At 46.1% G+C, this 25,360-nt stretch overlaps 1 protein-coding gene across 1 annotated transcript in view; it reads left to right on the top strand.

The window, feature by feature from the left end:
• Positions 1 to 1,549: 1,549 nt before the first annotated feature.
• LOC142796497 (uncharacterized) overlaps positions 1,550 to 25,360 on the top strand; it is a 32,989-nt gene continuing 9,178 nt past the window's right edge. Inside the window, exon 1 of the mRNA XM_075887272.1 lies at positions 1,550 to 1,889. Coding sequence (XP_075743387.1) covers positions 1,881 to 1,889 — 9 coding nt within the window. The 5' untranslated portion in view covers positions 1,550 to 1,880. The remainder of the gene's footprint in view (positions 1,890 to 25,360) is intronic.

Below are 25,360 nucleotides of genomic sequence, written 5' to 3'. Positions count from 1 at the left end.
CTACTGCTTCTTCCATACCTCCGTGTTAGCTGGTAAATGTTCTGCGATAGGGCCATTTCCCACAACGCTATCAAAACAAAGGTTCAAGCTTGCTGAATTATAGCAATTACTTGAGATAACAAGGTATAGTACGAACAAAGAAGTCACCACAGACTTTTAATAACAAAAACAGCACCAATTTTGGAGATCAACTGCACTCAATAAAAAACGTTTCAACGCGGGAGAAGCCCACTGCGCGCTAATCACGTTACATCATCATCATCATCATCATCATCATCATCATCATCACTATCATCAGCCTGACTACGCGCCCACTGCAGGGCAAAGACCTCTCCCATGAACTGCCAAACAAGCCGGCCTTGCGCTTTCTGCTACCACGTTATACCTGCGAACTTTTCAATCTCATCAGCCCACTTGACTTTTTATCCCCCTAGTCACGTTTCTCAGGACTACAAATAAATTTCTTCCATGCACCCATCTATCAGTAGTTACAATTGGATGCGCACGTCTAAGCCTGTAAGACAGAGAGAGAGAGAGAGAGAGAGAAAAAACTTTATTATTTATATATATACAGGGAGTAGGAGAGAGATGGCCCGGTGTGGGCCACCCCTCACAAACACTAGGTGGGCTCCTCGTTACAGAAGTCCATTAGCAGCAAATGCGACTCGAGCTCGGTTGACCAGGGCCTTCTGGATCGCAAGGTCGGAACAGCTAAGCAGGGCTGCCTTCCAGTCCTCCCGGGTGGGGTTTGGTTTTGGGGTGAGGCGCGGGATTAACTGGCATGCCCACACCATGGGGAACATGTCGGAAGGCTTCTCCGCACAGTGCGGGCATTTTCCTGTACAGGCGATGTTTCAAAACTGCCGAGCACAGCAGTGTTGTAAGCGTCCCTCGCCTTTGTAAGGCCAAATTTCGTAACATTAATCCGTGCTCATGCGCATCGCACTCCGAGCGTCCTTTCGCGGCCGGAAGACCGAACGAGTCCCGTACCACGGACTGCGGCCGAGATTCCGGACGCGTACTGACTTATTGCTCCTAGTATATGCCGCTAAACTCCATGGCGTGCAGCGAGAACGGGGTAATGGCAGACGGAAGCTGTAAATGACACGCAACCATAGCGCCTCTGGGCACAAGAGCGACCTTCCTCGAGGACCGCCCGTTCCCGCTTGTCCGGCAAAAGATGCCCACGCTTCTTGGTCGCCAATCCCACATGCCGCCGTACTTCGTACATCCAACCGGAGACGCGTCGCATTCCGAGGAGACGGCGTGTCTCGGGGGCGCGGACCAAGAGAAACGCCGATTGCGTGAAGACGTCTAATGGATGGTCGTCTACTGAAGCTGCAAGCGGCGGGAAAGGTGGAGGCCTGGGAGGGTTTGCCAGCGAGTCTGCAGGAGTACGCGTCTCCCCTCTTCTCGTGCATCGGGAAGCCCACAGCGCAGTTTTAAAGGGAGAGGATGACTCGGCGGCGGCGGACCCCCAAACACGGTGACCCAAATGTGGACCCAATGAGAGGCACCACCGGCAGATCGGCCGCCGGAGGAAACGCGCTTCGCACTGGGTCAGGCCCAGAAACCCTGCAGCTGCGGCGACGTCGGCCGGCTTCTTGCAGCAGCCGTGTGTGTCACCCGCGCGGCGGAGGAGAGCCTTTTTCACCGGCTGCGGTCGTCACACACTCGGGACAAGAGAGACGGACTCCGCGCGGCCGCGTGCTGTCTTCTTCTCTCTGTCAGTTCACGCCGAAAGTTGCGACTATATACTGAAGGGACTCACTTCTTGGGTTGTGACTCTGCCATTCCTTTACGACTGTGCTTCGACACTTCGTCTACCTCGAAACGACCCTCACCGAGTACAAGTGTGCGCCATCACACGACTCGACATCATGCATCAGGTGAGAATCGCGGCACCAGTGGTCAAGGAGCTCTTAGGAGTCGACAGCGCAGCGGGATAGCAGAGATTGTGGTGTGTATGGATAGAATCGCACTTGTCTATAGAGTGGTGGAGCGCACGACCGTCGACACTGTTATTGACCGCAGCTGCTACCTCACGTTAGCTACAAGCTTCTGTTCATGGTCGAATTAAAGCACAGGGACCTACCATGCGGTACGAACATGTTAGGCATGTACGAACATGTTAGGCATATTTATGTTAGGAACATGTTTATGTTAGGAACATGTTTATGTTAGGAACATGTTAGGCGGTATGAACATGTTAGGCATATTTCTGCAGAAAACGGCAGCTGCAGTGGCCGTCTGGGTGCTTAGACAATTGTAATTCCGCCTGTACGTATAAGAGACAATTCGCATTCCGCAAAGAGACTCTCAAAGTCTACTTTTCAGTGAGTAGATGCTGCCTGAAGATGAAGGTGCAAGACTTGGGTAAAGATTAATGAAGATTCGTTACCCAACAGATAAGCCGTAATTTTGCATTGTAAACTTGTACCGCTATACATGATACAGTGGGTGGCATGAGTAAAAAACTGTTCGGGCAATAACATGGATAGCTACTGCTAGTGCAACATGGAGTTCGAGAGTTTACCTCAGAAGCCGAGTAAGACAGAAACGTGTGCTTGAATATCGTGTTACTTTACAGTGAAAGCTTCTGCTTGTTACTGAGAGCTGCATACATTCCTTCGTCCGTGCTTCCTTTAAGCTGCACCAGAAGAAACCATTTCGTTTAACATCAGCATCAGTTTGACGCCCGTTTCTTGGCTGGAAAGGCTGCATTACAAACATAAACGACACATGCATAAGAAATACGAACGTGAACGAAAAAGCACTGCAGTGCGATAAGAACATTACGAAGGATAAAAGTTCATTTCTTAATAAGGCACCAATGCAATGCCGTACTGTAGATCCCAAGTGTATACTTTTTGAATACAGGTGTTTGGAATTCAAGGTGCAGATTATGTCCAGCTTCATTCTTTCCGTATCCGTGTAGACTTGCATAGATTCTCAGACGGCAAATGCCCACTCTTGCCCAATCATCATCCAAAACAAATTAATCTGAAGACACGTATTCATCTGTTTCTTATTTTTTTTCTCGAAGTACGAGTGACTAGCAAGCAAGTTACGATAGCAATCGACCAATGGTACTATAAGCATCATGCGTATGAACTCCGAAATCTAGCATTACCTTTAGAATTCGCATTGCTCTCCTCAGAAAGTGCTTCTCACTGCTATCAGCGTTGATTCCCAACCTCGTCAACAAAAGAAAGAAAGGCTCGACCCTAAAACGCTTTTAGCGTGTCAAGCGCGCCGCTGCCGAAAACGCACGCCGGCCGACCGCTCTAACCGAACGTGACAGGCGCTCATTTTGAGCTCGCTCCGAGTCGCTCCACTCAGGCACACATACAACATACACATACAAGCGAGCCCCAGAACTCTCGATTGCGGAGAAAAAGTAAGCATGAAAAAACGAAAAAAAAAAAACGCGGCGTCGGCCGGAGTAGCGGGATCGAACCGTGACCGGGAGAAGAAGCCATGACCCAAGCGGCGTCGATTGACGTCCTCGCTTCGTTTCGGTGGCAACAGCCTTGCCCTTGGCATTGCTGCCGCAGGTTGCTTGAGAGAGCAAGCCGCCGCGCCGGATAGAGGTCACAGCGCGTGAGAGCCGGATACTGGGGCCGATAGCACACGACGGACGCGTTCGGCCGACCCCCAATAAGCAAGCGATGCTGCCTTACACACGCCTGAAAGATGCACCTCTCGTGTGTCGGTGATTCGCCCCTTTTTTTTGTGTATGTGACTCTTCGTCTCCCTTCGGAGCGCCTCCTCTGCTTACCATAATGAACGGGCTCGCTGCCCGAGACTGAATACAAAGAAGCGTAGGAATTGGGGATACTCGCCCGGTACGCGTTACGTCATTAGCGTGGAGGAACTCCGAGTATTCGGCGCGTAAGCAAAACGAGGGAAGACAAAACAAACAAAACAAACAAACGCGGGGACGTGTTTTTTTTTTTTTTTAGAGAAGGGCCACAGTTCGAGCGCTATCTCGATGATTTACTTTATACGCACCCTCTTATCAGTCGACAGCGCCGGAACGACACCGCGAATTTACGACTGCGAGAATAGATAGGTTGATGTCCTCGCTCGCGGTGCCTTCCAGGGACGTCTTTACGCTTCACGAGAGTGGGGCACGTCGAAAGACTACATTGTTTTGTACGCGCGTATATAGCAGTGCCATTGATATTCCATCCGTGTAAACAAGATGAAAACAAATGCGGTCATTCTATCGCACTGCTGCGGTTCTTTACGATTCGGGCGGCGTTGCACGACAGACGCATGCTACATGTGTATATAACATCGGTATAACATTGGGAGGACAGGGCACTGCCCTTGCAAGGAACTGACACTGAAAGACACCACCCGAGACCACATATAAATGAGCAAGAGGGTGGTGTGTGTCTGTGTATGCGTTCTTAAAGAGAGTTAAGCGGCCCCGAATGCTTCTGCTACAACATTACAGGCTCAGCATATCTATGCTAACTGCTAAGTGTTCGACCAAGGTGCAAATGTACCAGCGGAACTTGGTGATAGATTTCTAAGCATGTCATTTTCTTGTAACATCGCGTACATATTTAATGTTTTATACATATCTAAGTAAATCGCACAGAGTGAATTGACTTGCCTTGATGATGTCGTTGGTTTCGACAAATGTGTACATACACAATATGAGTTGAAACATGGCGCCTGTGGAATAAGAGCCGCCAACATTGCTCGGTGGCGCTGATATAGCAAATCATATAGTTTTCTACAATACTTATACTAGATGGAACTCTAGCGCTAGTGTCTATGGAAGCTGCAACGCACGGCGCTTCAGCCAGCATGGGAATTATGCACAGTGCACAGATTTGTCTTATCTTCATTCTCATAGCTTCGTTTGGCTTCGCGTGAATTGGAGCCGCTTTGTAGCAGGTTGAAAATCAGCAAACGTTCAGCAGTTCTACTTCACCACAATAACATTCCAGTTTTACTGATTCAAATCTATTCGCAAAGTTCACAGTGATACACTCTTTCATTCAAAACAAACGCGAAAACATAAGGAAAAACGAAACCTCAAGAGCGTTCGAAGACCGCGAGCGCGAGGACTAGACAAATTTCAGTGCTACCCATCATTCCTATGGTGGATGAACGATCGCAGTGCCAGAGTCCTCTCCCACTGATTTTAGTAAACTCTGCGTAGCAAACAATCAGCGACAAAGACTTTTTCGACTACTGGTATTTTCTAAGACCACTTTAACGTTTCCCAGTGTTAGAGTGAAGAGTGTCAGAGTGATGAGCCGCCTTCAAGCACGAGCACCGTTTTGCAACTCATATTGGCCGCCACTCTTTAGTCTTCACAAAAGGTTTTGCGGTCACTTTGCGATTAACAGGATCTGTCGAAGGGCTTTGCCATCTTTTGGGCGTGTTGGTAAATGGAACTCGAAAATATATTGAGCGCTAGCAAACAGGGACGTAAGAAAGACGTTAGCGATAGCGCATTGTGTTGTCGTCTCCCTTACGTCCCTGTTTGCTAGCGCTCATTATGTTTTCGAAAACAGTCGAAGGGGTCTTTGGCGTGGTTACTGTACGCATTGCACGCTAGAGTGCAATGCATTCACTGTACGCATCACTGTTCCTAGCTATGGAGCAACACGGGTTTAAAAAACAAGTAAAGTCTCACTCAGATGTGAATATGGCAGTAGTTTCAAAACTTTAACGGCTCTTTATACCTTCAGCCTGGTTCGAGCACAGTAGACACGCCTTTTTCGCGAGGTGAAGAAAGGCCCTTATCCTCCACGTGTACCATGTGCGGCTGGTATTCATGTAGGCTGTCCTGAATTAAAAAAAAAAAAAAGCTGTGTCAGGCTGTTCAAGTGAAAATTGTGGTCATCATTGCTATCTACGATCCACGCTATGAATAAGTGATGAATGTCGTGTGAACTGCTCTCAGTAAATGTGCCGTGTAGCATCCATCAGTATTGTGTTTAGTTATATATACACTTTGCGGTATACACTGACATAATGACTACCATTTGGGAAAAGAAAAAAAAAACTGTGAAAAAGATATATAGCTGAGATACCGTTAATGAGTGAAAGTATAGTGATGTACGATAATTAGACAGACACATGAAACACTGAAAAGTGAGACGCCAAGCGCAGTCTTCCACAAAAAAACGTAACGCGGACGTTCTGACGCGTAACCACCTGCAGAACCAGTTAAAAGCGCGCATGACACCAGGGGAACACACAAGGCTGAGCACACAGGCTCGCCGCACACCCGAGCGCAAGCTCTGATCACGTGATCTCCGTTTTTCTCGTTGCACAATGTTTCGCAAAGCTGTAATATCACGAGTAATACGAGTGGTACCGACTTCATAGCGAAGGTGGGATCGTGCCTTGGTTTATCCCTTTCCTATTGTGTATGTCAGGTCTCGAAGCACGTGCAAGACGTAGAGGGGTTTGTGAACGCGAGACTCTGAGTCGTCGGTTATAGTTCAAAAGGCAGTTTACAAACTCGGTGAGCCTCTGTTCGGCCAGTAAACTCTCTTCCCGTAACGTCGCACATCTATTCTCGTTGTGTGTCATTCGCACGCGATATCATTGGCTAAATATTGATAGCCAAAAGAATCGAAGATTGTATAGGGATCAACATATGAAAAACAAGCGTAGAAGGAGCAAGAAGACAATTCTTAGAAGAAAACGATCGTGCTTGTTACATTTGCACGCAATGAACACGAGGTTTTTGTCAAAACAGGTGGACTCTGTACACATTTAAGTACTTAGAGTATATATACTGCTGGTCACTTAAGCAGAAATTACGCGTGTGGGAGCACACGTTTTATTTTATAGCAGCTGTGGCTGAAAGTGCGTTTGCATTCAGATCCTTATGGTTGCTTAGAAGAAAGAAACCAGAAACTTAAGTTCGTGTGCGTCTGCTTTATCTCGAAATTGACCATTTGTTGAAAAACTTCTTTAGCAGCTTGTACACGTTTCATTAGGGGACTGCCAGGTGACCTTGAAAAATTATCCAGAGGCAGTCGTACACAAAAAAATATGCCACCGTCATAAGTGCATGAGCCACTTCACACGTTCGTGCCGGAGTCCTTTATTGATGGCCCCACCCACTTGCCCAGCAAAGTTGTATTAAATGAAGGTTCTTACTCATGTATTGCTGTTGACACAGTTATGTTATGCTTTGCCCTAGCTTTAGGGTAGTGCAGTTGGCAAGTCAACAAATAATTAACACCTAACATGGACGTGAGCGACAGACTTGACATAGAACCTGTTTCATGTTATAAATTAAAACAAAAAAAGACTTCATTTTCAGTTTTTTTTTGTTACAGTTCGTGTAGGAAAAAGAAGGATAACATGGCACAGGCCAGAGTGAGACGCTATTAAGGAACGCCGAGTGCACTAAATTTAGAAGACAAAAAAGGAGGCCGAGTGTTCGAAATGAAATACGATTATCTGGCCATCATTAAGGACAGTACGAGCAGCGCAGGTAAGCGAGACGTTCGAACCAAAGGCAGACTGGCTATCAAGTGCGAAAAGCGCGTTGACTGGGACGCGGGACAACTTCAAAGGCTGCGTCTGGAGGAAGCCAGATCGCAGAGCTCTTGTCTTCTACAACTTTTCTACTAACGCCATTTTCTGGACCGCAATATGTATAAAACGTAACAGACATTCATTCGTAAGAGTCCCGTTATGGACCCCCGAAAATTCCGTGCCCTATCAACACCGTCCAGGTGTGCGCCCCCACGCAGTCGAGGAAAATATAAATCGAGGTCAGGCGCTAATTGCGCGAGATTCCTTCGCCCGTCGGCGCTCAGAGCAATAGGCGCACTCGCTGAAAGGTGTAGAGTTACCAAATAAAAAAACAGAAAGGTGAGATGGAAGCACCGCGAAATGAATAAAAATGAGGGAGCCGGCTTGTATGTAAAAAATAAAGCCCGGTTCGTAGGCTTGTTTCTGTTGTACACGCACGTGCACAAGGTCGGCGAGAATCTTTTGAAGAAGAAGAAGAAGAAAAAATTCATCCGTCTGGACGCTCCGGCGAACACGTTGTGCGGTCTTTAGCGCGTGTCCGTATTGGCGAAGCAGAACTAAAAACGGGGTAACACGTCGGGCATAGTATACGCGGATGTACTTTATAAAGTGTCTCGAAGAAGTAGGCGTAACATTACGTGGAATGCGCTCTACTTTAAAGAAACAGGGGAAGAAGAGGAGCACGAAGAATTGCAGGGCTGTCCGATGTATGACGTAGAGCGTGACATCATCAAAAACAAAGATTCACCAAGCATTTGTATCGGGCAAGGTCCTTTGGAATAGCGTATACACTGGTGAGACGACCAGAGTGCGGCAGCGAATTCATGAGTGGACTTAATAATTGTTGAGGTCTTACGTCCCAGAACAACGATAGGATTAAGAGGAACGCCTTAGTGGATGGCTCCGGAAACTTTCGACCACCTCGGGTTCTTGAACGTGCACCTAAATCTAAGCACCGGAGCTTTATCATTTCATCTCTATCTGAATCTTTAAGCCGTGGCCTGAATCTGATTTCTGTAGCTTCGGATGAGCTGTCGAGAACAGCGGCTTCTATAGGCCACCGCGGCAGGTATAGGGCAGAGTTCTTCGAGCACAGTCAGTGCTTAGCTAGTACTCGAACTTATAGTCAGTACTCATTTGGTACATCGAAAGCCAACTATTTCGGCTGCACAACACGGACTGCATAGGTGATGGGATGTACTTTGTGCTAAACGAAACAGTCATTGTACGAGTGGATACTACTCCGCATAACACAATATGCGAATCAGCATCATTCGATGGTGTTAAAAACTGCGGTAACTCACTTTTGTTCGCTAACTTTGGAATAGCTGTTTCAACATTACCGATCGGGAAAAGTTCAGAAAAAAAAGTTCAGCATGCGATGAACTTTTCGATGTGCGTAAGAAGTTTTGGAAGGAAAAAGGAAATAACTATAAAGTGAGTCCGGGGAGTTGGTGGAGAGAGCCAACCACGCTCAAAGTAGCAGAAACAAGACGCACTGAATGGCTGCTTCAAAACAATCATTCCAAAGATACGCTATAAATGCAGACTAACGCTTACTGATAAAAGCTATTACGAATATGTTTTACAGAATTTCTAACACTATGTGGGGGTCTTAAATTGCAGCGTGGTTCAACCCTTAAAGGGTTCTGAAATGAATTCACAATAAGTTAAAGTTCAAAGATGCCTTCACCGCGTCGTTTTTCATAACTATCAAACTTGGTAGAAATAAACATTTTTAAAATAAAAACACAACAGAAACACTTTTGCTTTACAGTTTATCGTCGTCGTGTTGTCAAATGGGTACTTGTTACCATTGTTCCAGATGATTTTCATCAAAAATTCGCAAGTTTGTCGTTCGCGAACTACTAAACGTATGTATACGCGAGACTTTGCAGAAATAGTGTGCGTTGATAAGTTAGAGTAGGCATCTGTTAGAAAAATGTAAGAGTTATGGGTACTTGGGGGGTGCAATAGAAAATTTCGACATTTCAAAATGTGTTACTGCTTTAAAAAGAACCTCGTTGCCTTTTAGGGCCGGCAAAAGGAAGTTCGACGTTTAAAGTCAAGCTGCTATAATAGATATAGGTCTTCCAAGCTGTGATGGGGGTGATGGTAAATATTTCTTAAGCTAACAGATACGTTGGAAGACAGAAATTAGCCCCTATAGTGTGTCATCTCCCACACTGCAAAAGGTAGAGTTTCGAGTCAGGGACCCCATTAGTAGTGGCTGCTGTCCTAGTGCGCCGGACCGATGCTTGTTGGGCCGAAAGGTCCGGGCAGCCAAGCAAGGCCGCCTCCCAGGCCTCTCGGGTTGGACTGGCGTTCAGGGGTAAAGGAGGATTGAGCTCTCACGCCCATACTATGTTGTAGGTGTCAGCCACCTCCGAACAGTACCGGCAGAGGCCGGAAAAGGAAGAGTTGAAATGCTCAATAGCACTACCGGACACAGTAGCGTAATGGTAAGAAGCAACCAAATACGCTTCATATTACACGGACGAGGAAGAGACGTAGGACTATAGTCGTATGTGTTTCGACACGACTTAGCGAACGATACTGACTGTGCAGGAAAAGTTTCCGTCATATTTACATTTTCACGAGCTCTTCCGCAAGAACCTTACTTTATACGCTTCCTCCTTTATTCTTACTTTGCAACAGCTTCTGCTTTTTCAAAACGCCTGTACCGCACCGCGTTGATCGTGAATCCTAATTCTCCCAGTTGTACACACAAATTGTCGACGCGCGTGCTTCCCCCTGTCGAAATCTTTCTGTTCATTTTCCTTCTTTCCAAATTCGAAACCGCGAACAGTGCACGCCTATACCAGCCCCACTCTTACAGTAGGTCTTAAGTGCACATCTACTTCTCCAGAGATACTGAGGCCTTGATAGAAATGGCGAAAACAACACCGCCTTGTTCCGTTATCGAACTTAAGGGGGAAAAGTAAAGTTTAAAATGGGACTATCGAAAGTGCATTGCCGTCTCTGATAACAGCGCAGGCGTTCGGGAAAGTAAGTGGCGTTTCCCTCGAAGCCGATCAAGCGTGGTAACTTTCACGTCGCGTATGCAATCGAATCCCGAAGGAGATCTCTGCAGCGGCTATAGACTTACGGAAACCACTTGAAAAGCCCGCGCAACATTGTACAGTGGGAAGTACTCGTTAACGAGAGGAAATAGCCCTTCCTTCCTAAAGGGTGAGCCGTGGCTCGGAAGGGAACACTTTCGGTGCCGTCCATCGGGTATAGCGCGTGCGGACGGCTTGTACGGGGAAGGAAAACAACGAAATCGCGGAACGCGAGCGCGCAGCAGTCGGCCGGCAACGTCACAACAGCGCGCGCCGTGCACGCACGAACGCGGACGTCTGAATAAAACGGACGTTTCCTCGACTCCCGAAACACTGCACATACGCTCCGTACGCACGTGCACCTCCACATATAGCCTGTATCGGATGTGGTCGCGGAAGCGTCACGTTCTGTCTGGCGGGACGCGAACGGCTGCCGAGAGTACGGCAGTGGCAAACCGGGCGTGTTCCGTGGCGCGCTCTAGTGCCGTTGCCGAGAACCTTGATCGCGTTCGCCGTCTTCTTCCTGCGCTCTCGATATGCCCGATAAAAGCTTACACGCACGCTCAAGGTGTGTGTGTGTGTGTGTGTGTGTGTGTGTGTGTGTGTGTGTGTGTGTGTGTGTGTGTGTGTGTGTGTGTGTGTGTGTGTGTGTGTGTGTGTGTGTGTGTGTGTGTGTGTGTGTGTGTGTGTGTGTGTGTGTGTGTGTGTGTGTGTGTGTGTGTGTGTGTACTGTAAACACTGTCCATCGCCGTGGGACGAAGCCGCATGCATAATATACGGCCCTGAGAGCGTGGCGTCTTCTGTGCCACGCCGCTGTCAGAAGACAACGTGGACTGGACAGCACTCGTGGAGACAGATGCGGAGGTGATGCGTGGCGCTTCTGCGGTCGCCTGTCGTCGCCTGCTGGACGACACTGAACAGGTTCGCGTGCGATTAAGGAAGAACGATGTGTAGCGGTGTGCCTCGCAGTGGCCTACTGCGATGACAGCTATCCGTTGGCTCTTGTTGTTGTCGTTGCTGCTCGCGTCGTGGATCGACGTGACCTTGCGGTTGGGGGACACAGCTCGGCATGAATTTTACCATTTACTGGACTTTGTCATGACGGGCGCTTATAATTAGTTTACTACTCTCTTTTGTTGTGAAAGTAAATCACGACCCTGATGTCTATGCGAAAGGTATGCGGCTGCGATGCACTGCCCCCAGCTTTTAATTTAGATTAACAATGAAACAACGCTATTACATATTAAAAGAAAAGCGGCGCACAAAAAGACGGAGACAAAGAAGAGAACCACACACAGCGCTGCACTCACAACTGAAAGTTTAATCCGAGCAACAAGAATTTAAAAAGTAACAGCCGCGCATGACAGGTGAGGTACAACGAGATTAAATGATACGCTCATCAATAAAAGTGAACTCTTTTTTGTGCAATGTTGTTCTTTGTCTCCGTCTTTTTGTGCGCCGCTTTTCTTTTAATATGAATATACAGCAACTCGCCCAACTTTCTATTCTGTTACAACGCTATTACAAAGGCTATGGAATCCATAGAAATTTCGCTTTCAGATCATCTTTCTCACTGGCCATCTGTATTCAATACAGCAGCATCGGAATGAGCTTAATTCTATCTTACAAACAATTTTATAGTTATTATGTTCAGCCAATAATATATAGGGATTAAGAAGAATGCTAGCTGTTAACATATTTTGTGTACGTCAAGCAAGATGTATGAAACTGGATCACCTATCAGTAGTAAAAATTGACGAGATTTTAGTACTGTATATGACGTCTTGGTCTGCCGCTCCCTGATGGCTGCTGTTTCTCCCCAACCCCAAACTTTCAAGATATCTCGTCTGTTGGTCGGTGTATTACCAATTTTATTTAACTTTTTCTACGAGTCTTTTCTTTTTTCTTGAAGGGTTAAAGATCTAGAACAGTGTCCCGCATTGCCATCCTCCAAAGGAAAGCTTAATACCACAACGCGTGGCTACAACACGCGAGTTGTTGCTCCGCGACGTTCTGGACGCTTCTCTCTACACTGTCGTTCGCGTGTTGAAAAAACGGTAACTGAAAGCTTTTTTTTTTCAATCAAGTTGGCTTTCTGTAAATCAGAAACAAAAAAAGAGAGCTCCGCAAGCCATGACTCTGAAGTCGTTTTGTCGGAGCACTTGTATTCCGTCGCGGAAATTTCGCAATTCAAAACATTATAAAACGAGTGTGATTTGAACAAGCTGGATCCTTCTGCTTCGTAAAGCTAAACTTCGTATATGTTTCCAGCACCAATTCAGCAAGCCGACATGCCTCACCTTTTTTTTTTAACCTGTACCTGTGCTGCTGCTGTTTCCTGTGCAAACATAAAACATTGCAGGACGCGTGAGATTTTTGTTTAAAAGTAGATCGTGATAGCGTAGTCCGGCCTCGTGCGCATCGTATTCTGAACTGCCAGCCGTCTTCGGCTCTCGGCGCCCGCCTCAACCGTGCAGCAACGGGAACGAACGACATTGCACGTAACATTAGCTGTTTCAAAGCGTCATTGAATGCCTAATGAATGGGCACAGTAGTTAACTACCCCCTACTCCACAATTATATCCTTTGCGAATCAGCGAAGGGCCCACTGCGTATTCGTAGCGCAACACGCGATCTTATACTGTGCTATTCACTAGTGCTGCTGCTACTGCTGCTGCTGCTGGTGGTGGTGGTGATTAAATGCCTGAGTGCTTTGTAATGACTGGATTCCCCCTAAACGGGGCCGTTACAACGCAGTTCCTCAGGACCTGAATAAAGTTCTTTGTCTGTCTGTCTGTTGTAATGACTCGGGTTTTGAAACACCCTCTCATTGCTCAATTCTCACACATTTTGACGCCTGGCACGAGTCTAAGCTTCTGTCGCGCTATAATACGATGCGTCAAGGAGATTTCTTCAACTGCATGACATTGACGTAGCATTTTTTTTCTTCCAAAACAATGTACCCCATACTGTTTGTAACAATGCAAGTGTTGTGTACGTAAAAGTAATTTTAATGAGACGAATAGCAATGACTGGTGCTCATTTCGTGAAAATAAACAAATCTCGCGGCTATGTCGCAGAACGGCTGCTTGCCACGCAGACGGCCTCGGTTCGATTCTCACTAGACCCTCAGAGGTCAAACTACTTGCATATGCTGACGATGTTGCGATATGTAGGATTTCTGATGAAGGTATCAAGCAATCACTAAGAGTTTATAAATCGTTCGCCAGAGTTTCGGGAAGTCAGACAAACTAAGGTAAATGCCTCGGCTTGTGGCCTGCTTGGCTTTCAACCTTTGAATTTTTTGCAGCCATTAAATGGACAAAAGCGCCAGTTAAATATCTTGGAGTTCGGCTCGAGTCATACAAACATGCTGATTATGATTGGAAACAGCAAACAAAAGAAATTAAAGAGAAAGCGAATAGGTAGAAGGCAACTTATCTGTCCATGTTTGCTAGGGCTACTGCAAGCAACTGGTTCTTTGTGTCTAAGCCATGGTATGTGATGCAAGTGCTGTACTGCTCCCGTGTCAATGTGCGAAAATTACATGGAGTGTTTGCAATATTTGTGGGGGGGGGTCTAACTGAGCAAGGCGCAGTCGCACGAATTTGTTTAGACGGGTGAATGGTGCAGACCTTGGGCTGGTACATCTGTTTGTCAAGTAGTTATAGTAAACAGGTTTTTTTTTTTGTGAGACAAGAGATCGTTTCCTGCTAACAGTGTGTCAAATAAAACTAGGTTGACTGTTGCCTGAGTTTTTTGTGAACACTCAAATTATGAGAGGTGCAGTGCAAGGCTACATGAAGAAAGTTGTGGCCAGCGTAAGGTTTTGTGTGTGTCCGTTTTTCGACTGACAACCTGTGGCCTGTTAAAACGAAAAAAAAACTTTACAAAGATTTATGTGACACTGTGTTCCCCGTCCCACTGTACTGGGTGCTATTCACAGCACGTGAGGGTCAGAAGGTACTTAAACGAGTAAAGAAAATGCAGGTGTACCTCCTAGTAGAAAAACGTTCGTTTTAAAATTACACACCGGAACCCTTCTTGTAAGAACCCTCATAGAGGATGAGTGTGGTTTTTATAGGCCACAGAGATCTGACTGTCTAATCTGTAAAAAACCGGAAACAATTGATCACATTTTCCTACTCTATTGGAAAACGATATACTTTTGGTAAGTTTTACAGACAACCATTAAAAAAGAATTTCCCTTAGACCCTCATGGAATCGGGTAGTTAGCAATAGAGAATGATGATGGACTACTTTTGATTTAATCATGATGACCGCCTTGCACAGTATATGACGCTCTCGAATCGCTGAATTTTACTGTGACCCTGACAGGAGACGCGCAAGTCAGTATTTTAAAGAAAGAATATCAACATTTCTCGAGGCAGTAAGAACAAATGTATGTGTTCCTTCATGGTTAGAAAGGGTAGAAACCCTGCTTACTATGAAGGAATTTTAAGGTGTGATGTGTTTAGCAGTACTTGACAGCCATAGCAATTCTTCTGTCGTGTTTGTTGTGTATTCTAGTATATTTACCTCGTCATCCCGTGTGTGTAGCCTAATCATAAAAAAAGAAAATAAAAAATCACGGCATATTCACGGAGTGAATGATGATGAGTGGGAAGAAGCGCTGAATGGTTATATATACTACTAATACTGTATATATTTATACAAGAAATTCTACAATTCGTAAGTTGTAGCTATACATTGCTTCCGTTCCCTCTTCATTATAGTGGCTTTATGGTCGGTGAAGTGGTGGTTCGGCGATGAAGCATAGTGGGATGTTTGCAAGGACGAAGTAGTGGGCAGCTTGCAAAGGTGGAACTATAGGTGGTCATGTACAAACAAGGAATGGAGACTGTGAGACAAACTATGGTTCTTTAACGCGCATCTGGATACAAGTACATGACCATTTTGCATTTCACATTGGCTACTTCTCAACAGTATTTGTTTCATGGTCGGTGAAGTGGTGGATCGGTGATGGGGCGTAGTGGGATGTTTGCAAGGACGAAATAGCGAGCAGCTGGCAAAGGTAGAACTATAGGCGGTCACATACGTACGTACGTACGTACATACATACATACATACATGCATGCATACATACATACATACATACATACATACATACATACATACATACATACATACATACATACATACATACATACATACATACATACATACATACATACATACATACATACATACATACATACGCACATACATACATACATACATACATACATACATACATACATACATACATACATACATACATACATACATACATACATACATACATACATAGAAGGGATGGACAGACCCTCACCTTTAGGAGCTTCGCACCTAAAAAGAAGCATGACTGTGAGGTGGAACACCCGCTCGCCACGCAAACGACCTGGGTTCAATACGCACTCGAACCCAATACTTTTTATAATTTGTTTTATTATAATCCTTCTCGATTTTTTCGGTCACGCACAAGATTATGATTTTTCGCTTACAACCAACGACACCGCCAACGATGCTGACGCCGGAATTTCGGTGAAACGAACTCTTTAACTAAATCCCGTTAATACGAATACGAAACAGTCAGCAAAGCTAACCTTGTTTGTATTCGAAATATGGTACGTTCGCGGCCGACTCCTAAAGTCCGGTCATTTTGCAGGCATGAGGTATAGTCGACTGATGCCTGGTAATAGCTGCGAGAAATGTCCCTCAGGTCTCCGTCCTACAGTAGGTTTCAATGTAATAGACGATAAACATTACAGGAGAAACGTTAGAAGACTAAGTAAGTGCTAAATGAAGAAACAAAGGGAAGCCGTGCAAGGTATAGGCGCCCTTGGTTTTCGCGCTCAAGCCTATAAAAGCAATTTCGCCGGTCAATGATCTTTTCCAGATGTGGTGCCTCCGCGAATATCGTCGGTATGGCGAGAATGCTGAAGTAAAAATAAAGAAGAAAAGAAAGGAGAAGAAAGGACGAGCAAGAAGAGCAACAAACAAACAAGAAAAGTGGACGGAAACAACGCCAGCGCGCGACTCGTGAAGCGCCATTAGGAGTTGCAGCTCGCATTCTGCAGAATGCCTCGGAGGCACGAAAACGGCGTTTCGCTTTGACGCAACTGAAAGCGAGCGACTCAGTGACTCAGTTTTCAAAATACAGAACAAAAGAAGAAGAAGGAACAACGACAGCGAAGAGGACAACCTGCAGCAAAGGAGTAAGAAAAGGAGAGAGAGAGATAGAAAAAAAAAAGACGACGTCGTTTTTACAGTCGACGTCTTCTGGAAGGAGCCAGCGAGTTGTGTAGAATAGGCGGATACTCAGGGGGAGGGGACGCTAAGAGGCTGAGGGGAAAGGATCGGGGATGGCAGCCTTCCACTCGAGTTTAATGCGGTGATATTTTCTCCCTTTTTTGTTTCTTTACTTTCGCGATCGCGCAACAACGAAGTCACTGCAAGCATCGTCGACGAAGCAATTTTCGGACGTCGCGCTCTCGGCGGCGGCTTGACAGCGCGGCAAATCGGTGCCGCCTGGTCGGATGGGGGCAGCGACACGTCCGAGCAGTCGTGTGGCCGGCAGGAGCGACCGCGGCCTACTTCGTTTTCGCTCTTATCTCGAGCGAGCATCGTCGGCCAGAACGCGAAAGCTCGCAGTTTTAACTTTTGCTTTGCTCGCTGGACGATCATATATGTTTGTTACAATGCTCAAGGGCGTCCTTGCTTGTAGGGAGCGCAAGCAAGAGTTGAAAATTCAGACCTTCCCCGTCCTCTCAAAGCTTACTTGAGGGACGGGAAAAGCGGCGTGCATCAAAAAAAGGTACTGTGGTAACCATGTCATGCGCACTTTGCAAAAATGATGGCTGTCACGGATGCACATACTGTTTTGGACGAGCAGCCTTTCGCGCTGTCGGGTGTGCGCTTGACCGGTATTGGAACGATATAAATGTAAAACTAACTGAGAGAGAGATAGAGAGAGAAAGCTTAGAAACACTAAATAGAGAAAGTATATAGTCCACCCAGAACAGCTATTTTGAGTGGTGTTTTGAGGGGCTTTTACAACGGTGGTATTGGGCGCTATGCTAGATTTTGTCAGACTTTTGCATTGTGTCCACTTTCACTGGACCACATGGCGGCTGCAGCGGCTTTTGCCTGACTGGCTTTAAACACGAGCGAGGTGAAGTTGGACAACGTGGCACAAATAGATCGGCTGGGCATATTTTCTTGTTTTAGGAATTGTTGTCTTGTTCTCGTTTTTGATGACAGAGTGGCACTCAGTTAAAGGAGATGTAAGAACCATATTTCCAAAATTAATTTTACAAAATTTGTTTCTCTGCCTCACTGTGCTGTGACGACAAGCACTGCTGAAAACTGTTCTGTTCTGTTCTGTTTTAACTGTTTTGCTGTGGAAAGGCCGAGGTGCCTATTGCCTCGGCTGCTCCATATCACAAAGTTCTGCAGCGAAAAATAAAATAATAATACAGAACGGTACCCAAAAATTAAAAATACGAAAAAAAAAACATAATTTCACACTGAAACCAGTTCAAATATCATGCCAATACATAGTTTTCTTCGCGCAGTTCACACAGTCATAAACTACTTACACACACACCTTACTAATCTAATGTCAGTAAATACATGACCACATTTTATATAATATCCATCTCTGGCTGTCAGTCATAGGCGCTTGTCCAGTCCGGTCTCCACTAAAAAGTCTGTCAGGAAGATTATTGCCTTTTTTCTGGAAATTCATCTCAGACCATGGTCCAAGTAGTTTCTTTATTGCGAGGGGCCGTCTGTCCAAACTTGCTAATTTGTTCTTTAATTTTTTTCTTTCATTCGCGTATTTAACGCACTCCAAAAGAATATGGCAAACATTTTCTTCTGCATGACCACAATGACATTCCGGTGAGTTGGATCGATGTATCTTGTGCAGGAAGCTGTTTGTGTATGCTACTTCCAATCTATGTCGGTGGATCAATGTCTCTAGGTATCGTGGAAGGTCTGTCGCTATGGAAAATTTTCTGTGTGGATCAACTTCATAAAGTACCGTTTCCTTAGATTTAGGGCTCTCAAACCACTTCTCCATCGAACAATGGTTAGCTCCTTGCGATATAAAATGTCGAATATCCGTTCCAGACATAGGGATTGCGCAATCCCATCCTTCCTTCAATGCTTTCTTCGCGAGACTATCAGCATCTTCATTTCCCTTTATTCCAATGTGGCTGGGTATCCATTGGAATACAATGTTGGGACCCTGCGATGAGGCATATTCCACAGTTTCTGCGATACATTGTGCTATTTCACCATTTTTGTAAGGTGATCTCACATTTTTGATTAGCTGAAGAGCAGGTTTGCTATCAGTGCATATCACCCATTTTCGTGGCTCAGGATTCTCGCAGATAAGCTTAACTGCTTCAAAAATAGCCACCCATTCTGCTGTCGTCGATGAAGATTTGTGCGATAATTTGTACATCTTCTTTTTCTGAATTTCGGGTATAAAGACCGCATGAACTGACGCTTCTTCAGTGCATGATTTGTCTGTATATATCTTCGTTTTTTCATTGTGCATTACATGAAGCTGATGATGCACCATCTGTGCCGCTACTAGAGGTGCCATGTCTGCTTTCTTCTCTATGCCGTCTATTTCACGGATAACGTTGAGAAGTGGCAGCGTCCAAGGTGGTTTTGAAGGTTTTCATTGTTTAAATTCTGGTACTACTGCTTGAAATGATGATATAGTATCCTGTAGTCTCGTTGCCGTTCTTTGTGTTAGTGCACCAGATAAAAAATGACTTTCATGTTGCGTGAAAATTCTAAATAAATTTCGAGGCGTTTCTTTAGTTCGGAGTACTGCCAAAGATGGCTCTCGAGCCTCCGCATACACTAAATCACTGGAAGTTGACCGTGGTAAACCCAGACATACCCTCAAGCTCCTTGCCAATAACAAGTGAAGTCTCCTTTCGGTGGAGGTCGGGAGTGCGTGCAGCAGAGGCAGTGAGTAAGTTACGATGGGGCGTATCCAGGCAACATATAGGGCTAATAACGACACTGTAGTACCACCCCACTTGGCCCCGCAGAGATGCCGGAGGATTCGAATGGCCTGATTCACTTTTTGTTCAAGAGACTGGACATGAGGCGACCATGTTAGTCTCCGGTCTAAAATTACTCCCAAGAATTCATGAGTTTTAACCAATTGAATAGGCTGATTTTGGAGAATAATCTGGAAATTTCCAGGTCTTTTTAATGTAAACGGAAGTATGGCTGTTTTAGCCTGACTCAGTGCCATACCTCTTTTTTTGAGAAACCGGTCTTAGCTGTCCTATCTTAGCTGTCCCGACCCCACCCCTCCCTCCTTCCCAATGCAGTAATTATTCATGCACATAATATCACTATTATTGTCGAATTGAAGAATGGGATCGGGCCGCTTCCCGAAGACACTACTCAGTGTTAGTGTGCGACATATATTTCTGCCAAGAAAAAAAATTGCAAAGAGAGCGAGAAAAAAGAAAGCGTCGAATGCATGTTCCAGCTTGCCATGTCTATACACGAAAACGTACTGACGAAGCCAGGCTGTTTTATCAGCGGTATTCTTGATATCATTCATAAAATTCAGTAAGGAAATACGACAAGAGTGTCAGGAGGATGCTACAATACGAACTCTGGTTGTTAGTCAAAGGAACGTTGGCCTCTTCTTACACATTCATTTCCGAAATAAACCTTCGTTCGATAGTCAAAGATTACGTCCTTGCTTGTTTCTGCGCTGAATTTTCGACACCGATTCGCGGTGACTTGGCGACTTCGCTACCCATGAAATCCCACCGTGACATGACCAAGTGTGAAAAATAAAAGAAAAAACAGGGAGCTAGAAATAGAAACAAAAGAGAGAGAAAAGCCTAAGGGCCTTGCCAGCAACAACTTTCTGCCGCGCTTAACGGAAAACACATTGTCTGATCCCAAGGGTCCTGGCACAAGTCGTGACTCGTAGCCTTTAAATACGCAGGCTGCGCTGTGCTTCTGCAAGCATGACTGCAAATCTTGCCCAGGGAGGCTATGAATAGTTTCGGAGCCTTTCTCGGTTCACCGGCGGGTAACCGGCTGGAAACGTGTTTCGAGCTGCACGCTTTCTTTGCACACGTCGGGCCGGTGCGCAGACGATGCGGGGCGAGAGCATCGCAGGAGTGGCGACGAAAAGAGAGAGAAGCCGCGCACAATACCGCGTACGAGGCTCTGCTTACCTCGGCATCTTGTTCCCACCCTAAATTATGGGCCTTACAGGCACTCACCAGGGACGCTGTGTGATTCAGAACGCGCGAATCGGCGATTTCAAACGTATACCTGAATCTGCAGGTGCGTTTCGTCATTCATTTCGTGCGTTTTCATTGTGGGAAAGCCCCGCCGCGGTGGTCTAGTGGCTAAGGTACTCGGCTGCTGACCCGCAGGACGCGGGTTCGATTCCCGGCTGCGGCGGCTGCATTTCCGATGGAGGCGGAAATGTTGTAGGCCCGTGTACTCAGATTTGGGTGCACGTTAAAGAACCCCAGGTGGTCAAAATTTCCGGAGCCCTCCACTACGGCGTCTCTCATAATCAAATGGTGGTTTTGGGACGTTAAACCACACAGATCAATCAATTCATTGTGAGAAAAAAACAAACAAACTCGGAAAGCGCGTGAGCTTCGCCTTCTAGAGTAGAACGCAATAGCGTAGAAACGGAATCCTGGTTTGAGCAAGTTGGTACTGGTTCACACCAAAGAAAATTCGAACGATGACGCTCAACACAAATGAACAGGACGGGTGCCAACATATAACAAATTTTATTCCCCATGTGAAAATATTTTATAGCGCTGTACACATGTGCACTCACCATCGCAGTTTTTTTTTCTTTCTTAACAGCCAATGCATCTCAAGGTGCTGCTGCGAAAACTTAGATCTTTATCTTGAAATAATAGTAAAGCTTTGCTGCGCAATCGGGCTCCGTGCACGTCGCCTCGAATCGCGCCGCAAGGAAACGTATGTTTGTGTGTTTTGCAACGAGCGTTTCAAGCTATACTGGAATGTCTACTGCACGCGCAGTTGCCAAGTTTCCATTACGCTAATTGGCGAAGTAGCCACCTCGCGTCCGTAAGGTGCCATGCGCACCAGCGCAACTGCACACTTCGTCATCTTTAAACCACCCACTCGTTGTACAGTTCTCGCGTTCTGACGCCTGGTGGGAGTATATGGCTCTACCACACAGCATTGCATGCGTAAAGGACACTCCACTTACTACGTCACGTTCTTTCAGTGTTTTCTTTTTTATTTCTTTCGTTTTTTAACACGAAAGTATTTTATACTAGGGCCCATCAAAACTTCAGTGATGTATTTCCGTCACGGAAATGACGTCGAAAAGTTACCGCAAGCATCTGTGACCACAACGGTTTTGTTTAATCATTGATCATATACTTAATTTCTTCGGGATGGAGATGTATCGCTAAACGTCAACGTGGGTGCGTTCACGCTAAATGGAGCTATAGCTGTTAAGTCAAAGATTGAGACAGTGTGCAAGCTCTCCTTAATGTACAGTAAACCTTGACTATTTCTGTAAGGACAAGTTTCAGTTCCGTGTTACACCGATTCATATGATGGAGAAATCAACCTCTTTTTTTTTTTTTTTTAGGAAGCAGGCTTAAGCACTGGCGTGGCTTGTTAGAACGCCTGCACACCATGCAGACGGCTGCATCAGACTCTCACCCGGAACGAACATTTTATTATTTGTTTATTTGCATTTATTTCGAGTTTTCGCTGAGAGATAAAGCATGTTTTTTGCTCACAACCAACGACGCCGACGCCAGGAATATTTGAGCGAAGTGAGCTCTTTAACGCTATCGTGTTAGAAGAAAGATCTCGATTCATGATCAACATAGCTGCCGTGAGCAGGCAAACGTCCAAGTCCGTGAATGTCTTAGTCTCACTGACAGATTTGCATATCTTCACGATAGGACACTGTGCTCACTCACGGGTGCATTGTGCCAAACTCGCACAACAATATTTGAGAAATTAAGAGTGCTTCAGAGCGTGAGGGCGAAAGGTTTCGCGGGGACGTGAGTTTGAGTGGGAGTGCGCGCATAAGTTCACATGAAATCACACAAGTCTGACTCGCAAATGCCAAAGTCTCGGCTGATTTACGTAAGAGAACAAAACGCTGTTCATTTTCTAAGGCTTACACACGCTCCTGATCGCGACTGTCATTCACAACGACCTGCCATCACGGCCAAGTTTAATGGCACGCAAATAGAGATAAACATTAATAAGATAAACAGTCATACTGAAGTTCTGATTCAAGTCAACCAAATGTTGCGAAAGATGGTGGCTTGCTGGGCTTCGCTGCTGGGCTGGTTGGAAATTCTGCATACTTAACTACTATTTTTGTGAAGTTATGCGGAGTTTCGTTTTTATAATAATGTTTATCTTTATTTGCATGCAGCTAAACTTGGCCACAAACAAAAATCCGCATAAATTAGCAACAATAGTAGCTAAGTATGCAGAACTTCCAACCATCTCAGCAGCAAAGCCCAGCAAGCAACCATCTTTGGGTACATTTGGTTGACTTGAATGAGAACTTGAGTATGATTGTGAAACAAACATATATTCACCGATGATTATGATACCGCCTTATGCGAATTCTGAGAGCAGGTTCGTGCTAGGGCAATATCGACTGTGCTCGCAGTTTTGGATTTCTACAAGGTAGCGACTACATCATTAAATAATAATTTCTGCGGAGTATGACAGATATCATTGCGCCATTATTAGTCTTTCTGCGAATAAGCGAGGCACTTGGCTAATGATCTGTCAAGTATTAGGTGCACTTTATTTATGCTGCATGGGGCTGATTGACTGATTGATTGAAATAACTTTATTGACAAAATGCTACCGGAGTTATTTTGTACTGGCAAAATTGCGGAGCTGTCGTTCTGCGGGGGCCGCACAAGGTTATCGCTGCGCAGGAGCATCCCACGAACTTGTGCATACCGTAACATATATTGTGGTTAACGTCTATATGTGAGTGATATTAGAAAACTCGTAGAATACTGCCCCGCCGTGGTGGTCTAGTGGCTAAGATAGTCGGCTGCTGAACCGCAGGTCACCGGATCGAATCCCGGCGGCGGCTGCATTTTCGATGGAGGCGAAAATGATGCTGGCCCGTGTGCTTAGATTTGTGTGCAGGTTAAAGCACCCCAGGTGGTCGAAATTTCCGAAGCCCTCCCACTACGGCGTCTCTAATAATCATATGGTGGTTTTAGGACGTTAGACCCCACATATCAATCAACTCGTAGAATACTCCAAACAATTAGTATATTGACACACCTAAAAACAGAACAAAAAGAAGGAGAGAAGAGGGTAGTTTCTTCATGAAGTCGGGAATTTAGTTACCCACATTTTCTCGCAAATGCGATATTTCACTTTTGCGCATGCTTATGACGGCACTCTATTTTCACATGTTGTTTTTTCTGCATTTCAAGCAAAACTGCAAAACAATCCCTTGTGATTGCTGTGATTCATCTGTGTCTTCTGTGCGAAGATGGATCTGTGCTTTAATTCACAGAAGCTTCTTACGCTAGGATCGTTAGCACGAGAAAGTTCCGGCCAACCATGGTATTGAGGATACCCCCAGCGACTCCTGTTGGCCAATGGGCAAATAACACTTACGAATGTAAAGATATATGAGCTCGACCCTTGAAAGGTGCGCCAGTGAAAAAAACATGCGGCTAGCTTTCACTGCTACTAGCTTCTACCGTTCCTAACATGCAGTGCATTGATATATAGCACATAACAGCCGCTCTCAACTGGCACTGTTTCACTGGGTGCACTCTTCGAGGCTACCAGCTCTGATAACGAGAGAAGGCTTTCGCACCGCAATTCGCCCGGCGCGCCACGCCCAAGACGGGACGCGCGTCGGTTCGCCGGCGCGCGTTTTCGTGATAGGCGCAGAACGTGCAGTGAAAACACTGGCCGCAAACGATGACGGAGCGCGCGCCCACTCTTTACAGACTGCCGCCGATTCCGACGCCGAGACAACCCAGATGGCAGCGCAATTAAGCGCGCGCGCTTTCTGCTTTACACAGCGTCCGCACACACGCTCAGAGCGGCCGCGGTTTCGGCCTAGGGGCTCGCTTGTCGGCTGGAATGCCGTCCGACCGGACCGCTGGGCCCGAAGACGCGCAGATAAAGGCGCGCACTGGGAGCCTCCTGGCTTCTTCGAACCATAAGCGGGGTGAGGAGGAGCAGAGAATCGCCTCGGCATCAGGAAGAATGTGTGTCAAGATCGGTGCGTCTGGAGAGGGAATGGCTCCGTTTTTTCCTGCTCGCGCAGAGCGAGCCGTTAGTGTTCGCGCGTGCGGAGCGGGGCAGCAGTCGCAGCTAGCCTGGCAGGCAGGCTGAGAGCAGCACCCTACGGGTGGGGCTGCAAACTTCGCCTCCGCCGCCGTCTCTGAGGAATCTCGGTCACTCCTCGGGAGCCAATATTGGCGTTTCTGAGAGTACGATGGTCCCTAAACCTCGTCAGGCACGCCAAACGCACCCTCCACATAGATTTTTATTTTCTTCTGCCATGCAAATGACACTATACGTACAAGTTTGATCTCAGTACGTGTGCAGGCAGGACAAACGTCATTGGATTACATGTTGAATAAAGCAGATGGCATATAGCCTACCGTGTTGCGTAGTCTCAGCGTTAAGTAGCGGTAGAGAGCCGAGTGGTGTTCGATCACCCCTGAGACTGTTAAAGCTTGTCCCTA

The sequence above is a fragment of the Rhipicephalus microplus genome, chromosome 2 (genome assembly GCF_043290135.1).
Source record: "Rhipicephalus microplus isolate Deutch F79 chromosome 2, USDA_Rmic, whole genome shotgun sequence".
In the NCBI taxonomy this organism is placed as follows: domain Eukaryota; kingdom Metazoa; phylum Arthropoda; class Arachnida; order Ixodida; family Ixodidae; genus Rhipicephalus; species Rhipicephalus microplus.
Note: the sequence above shows the minus strand (reverse complement) of the source record. Positions and strands in the feature narration are given on the sequence as shown.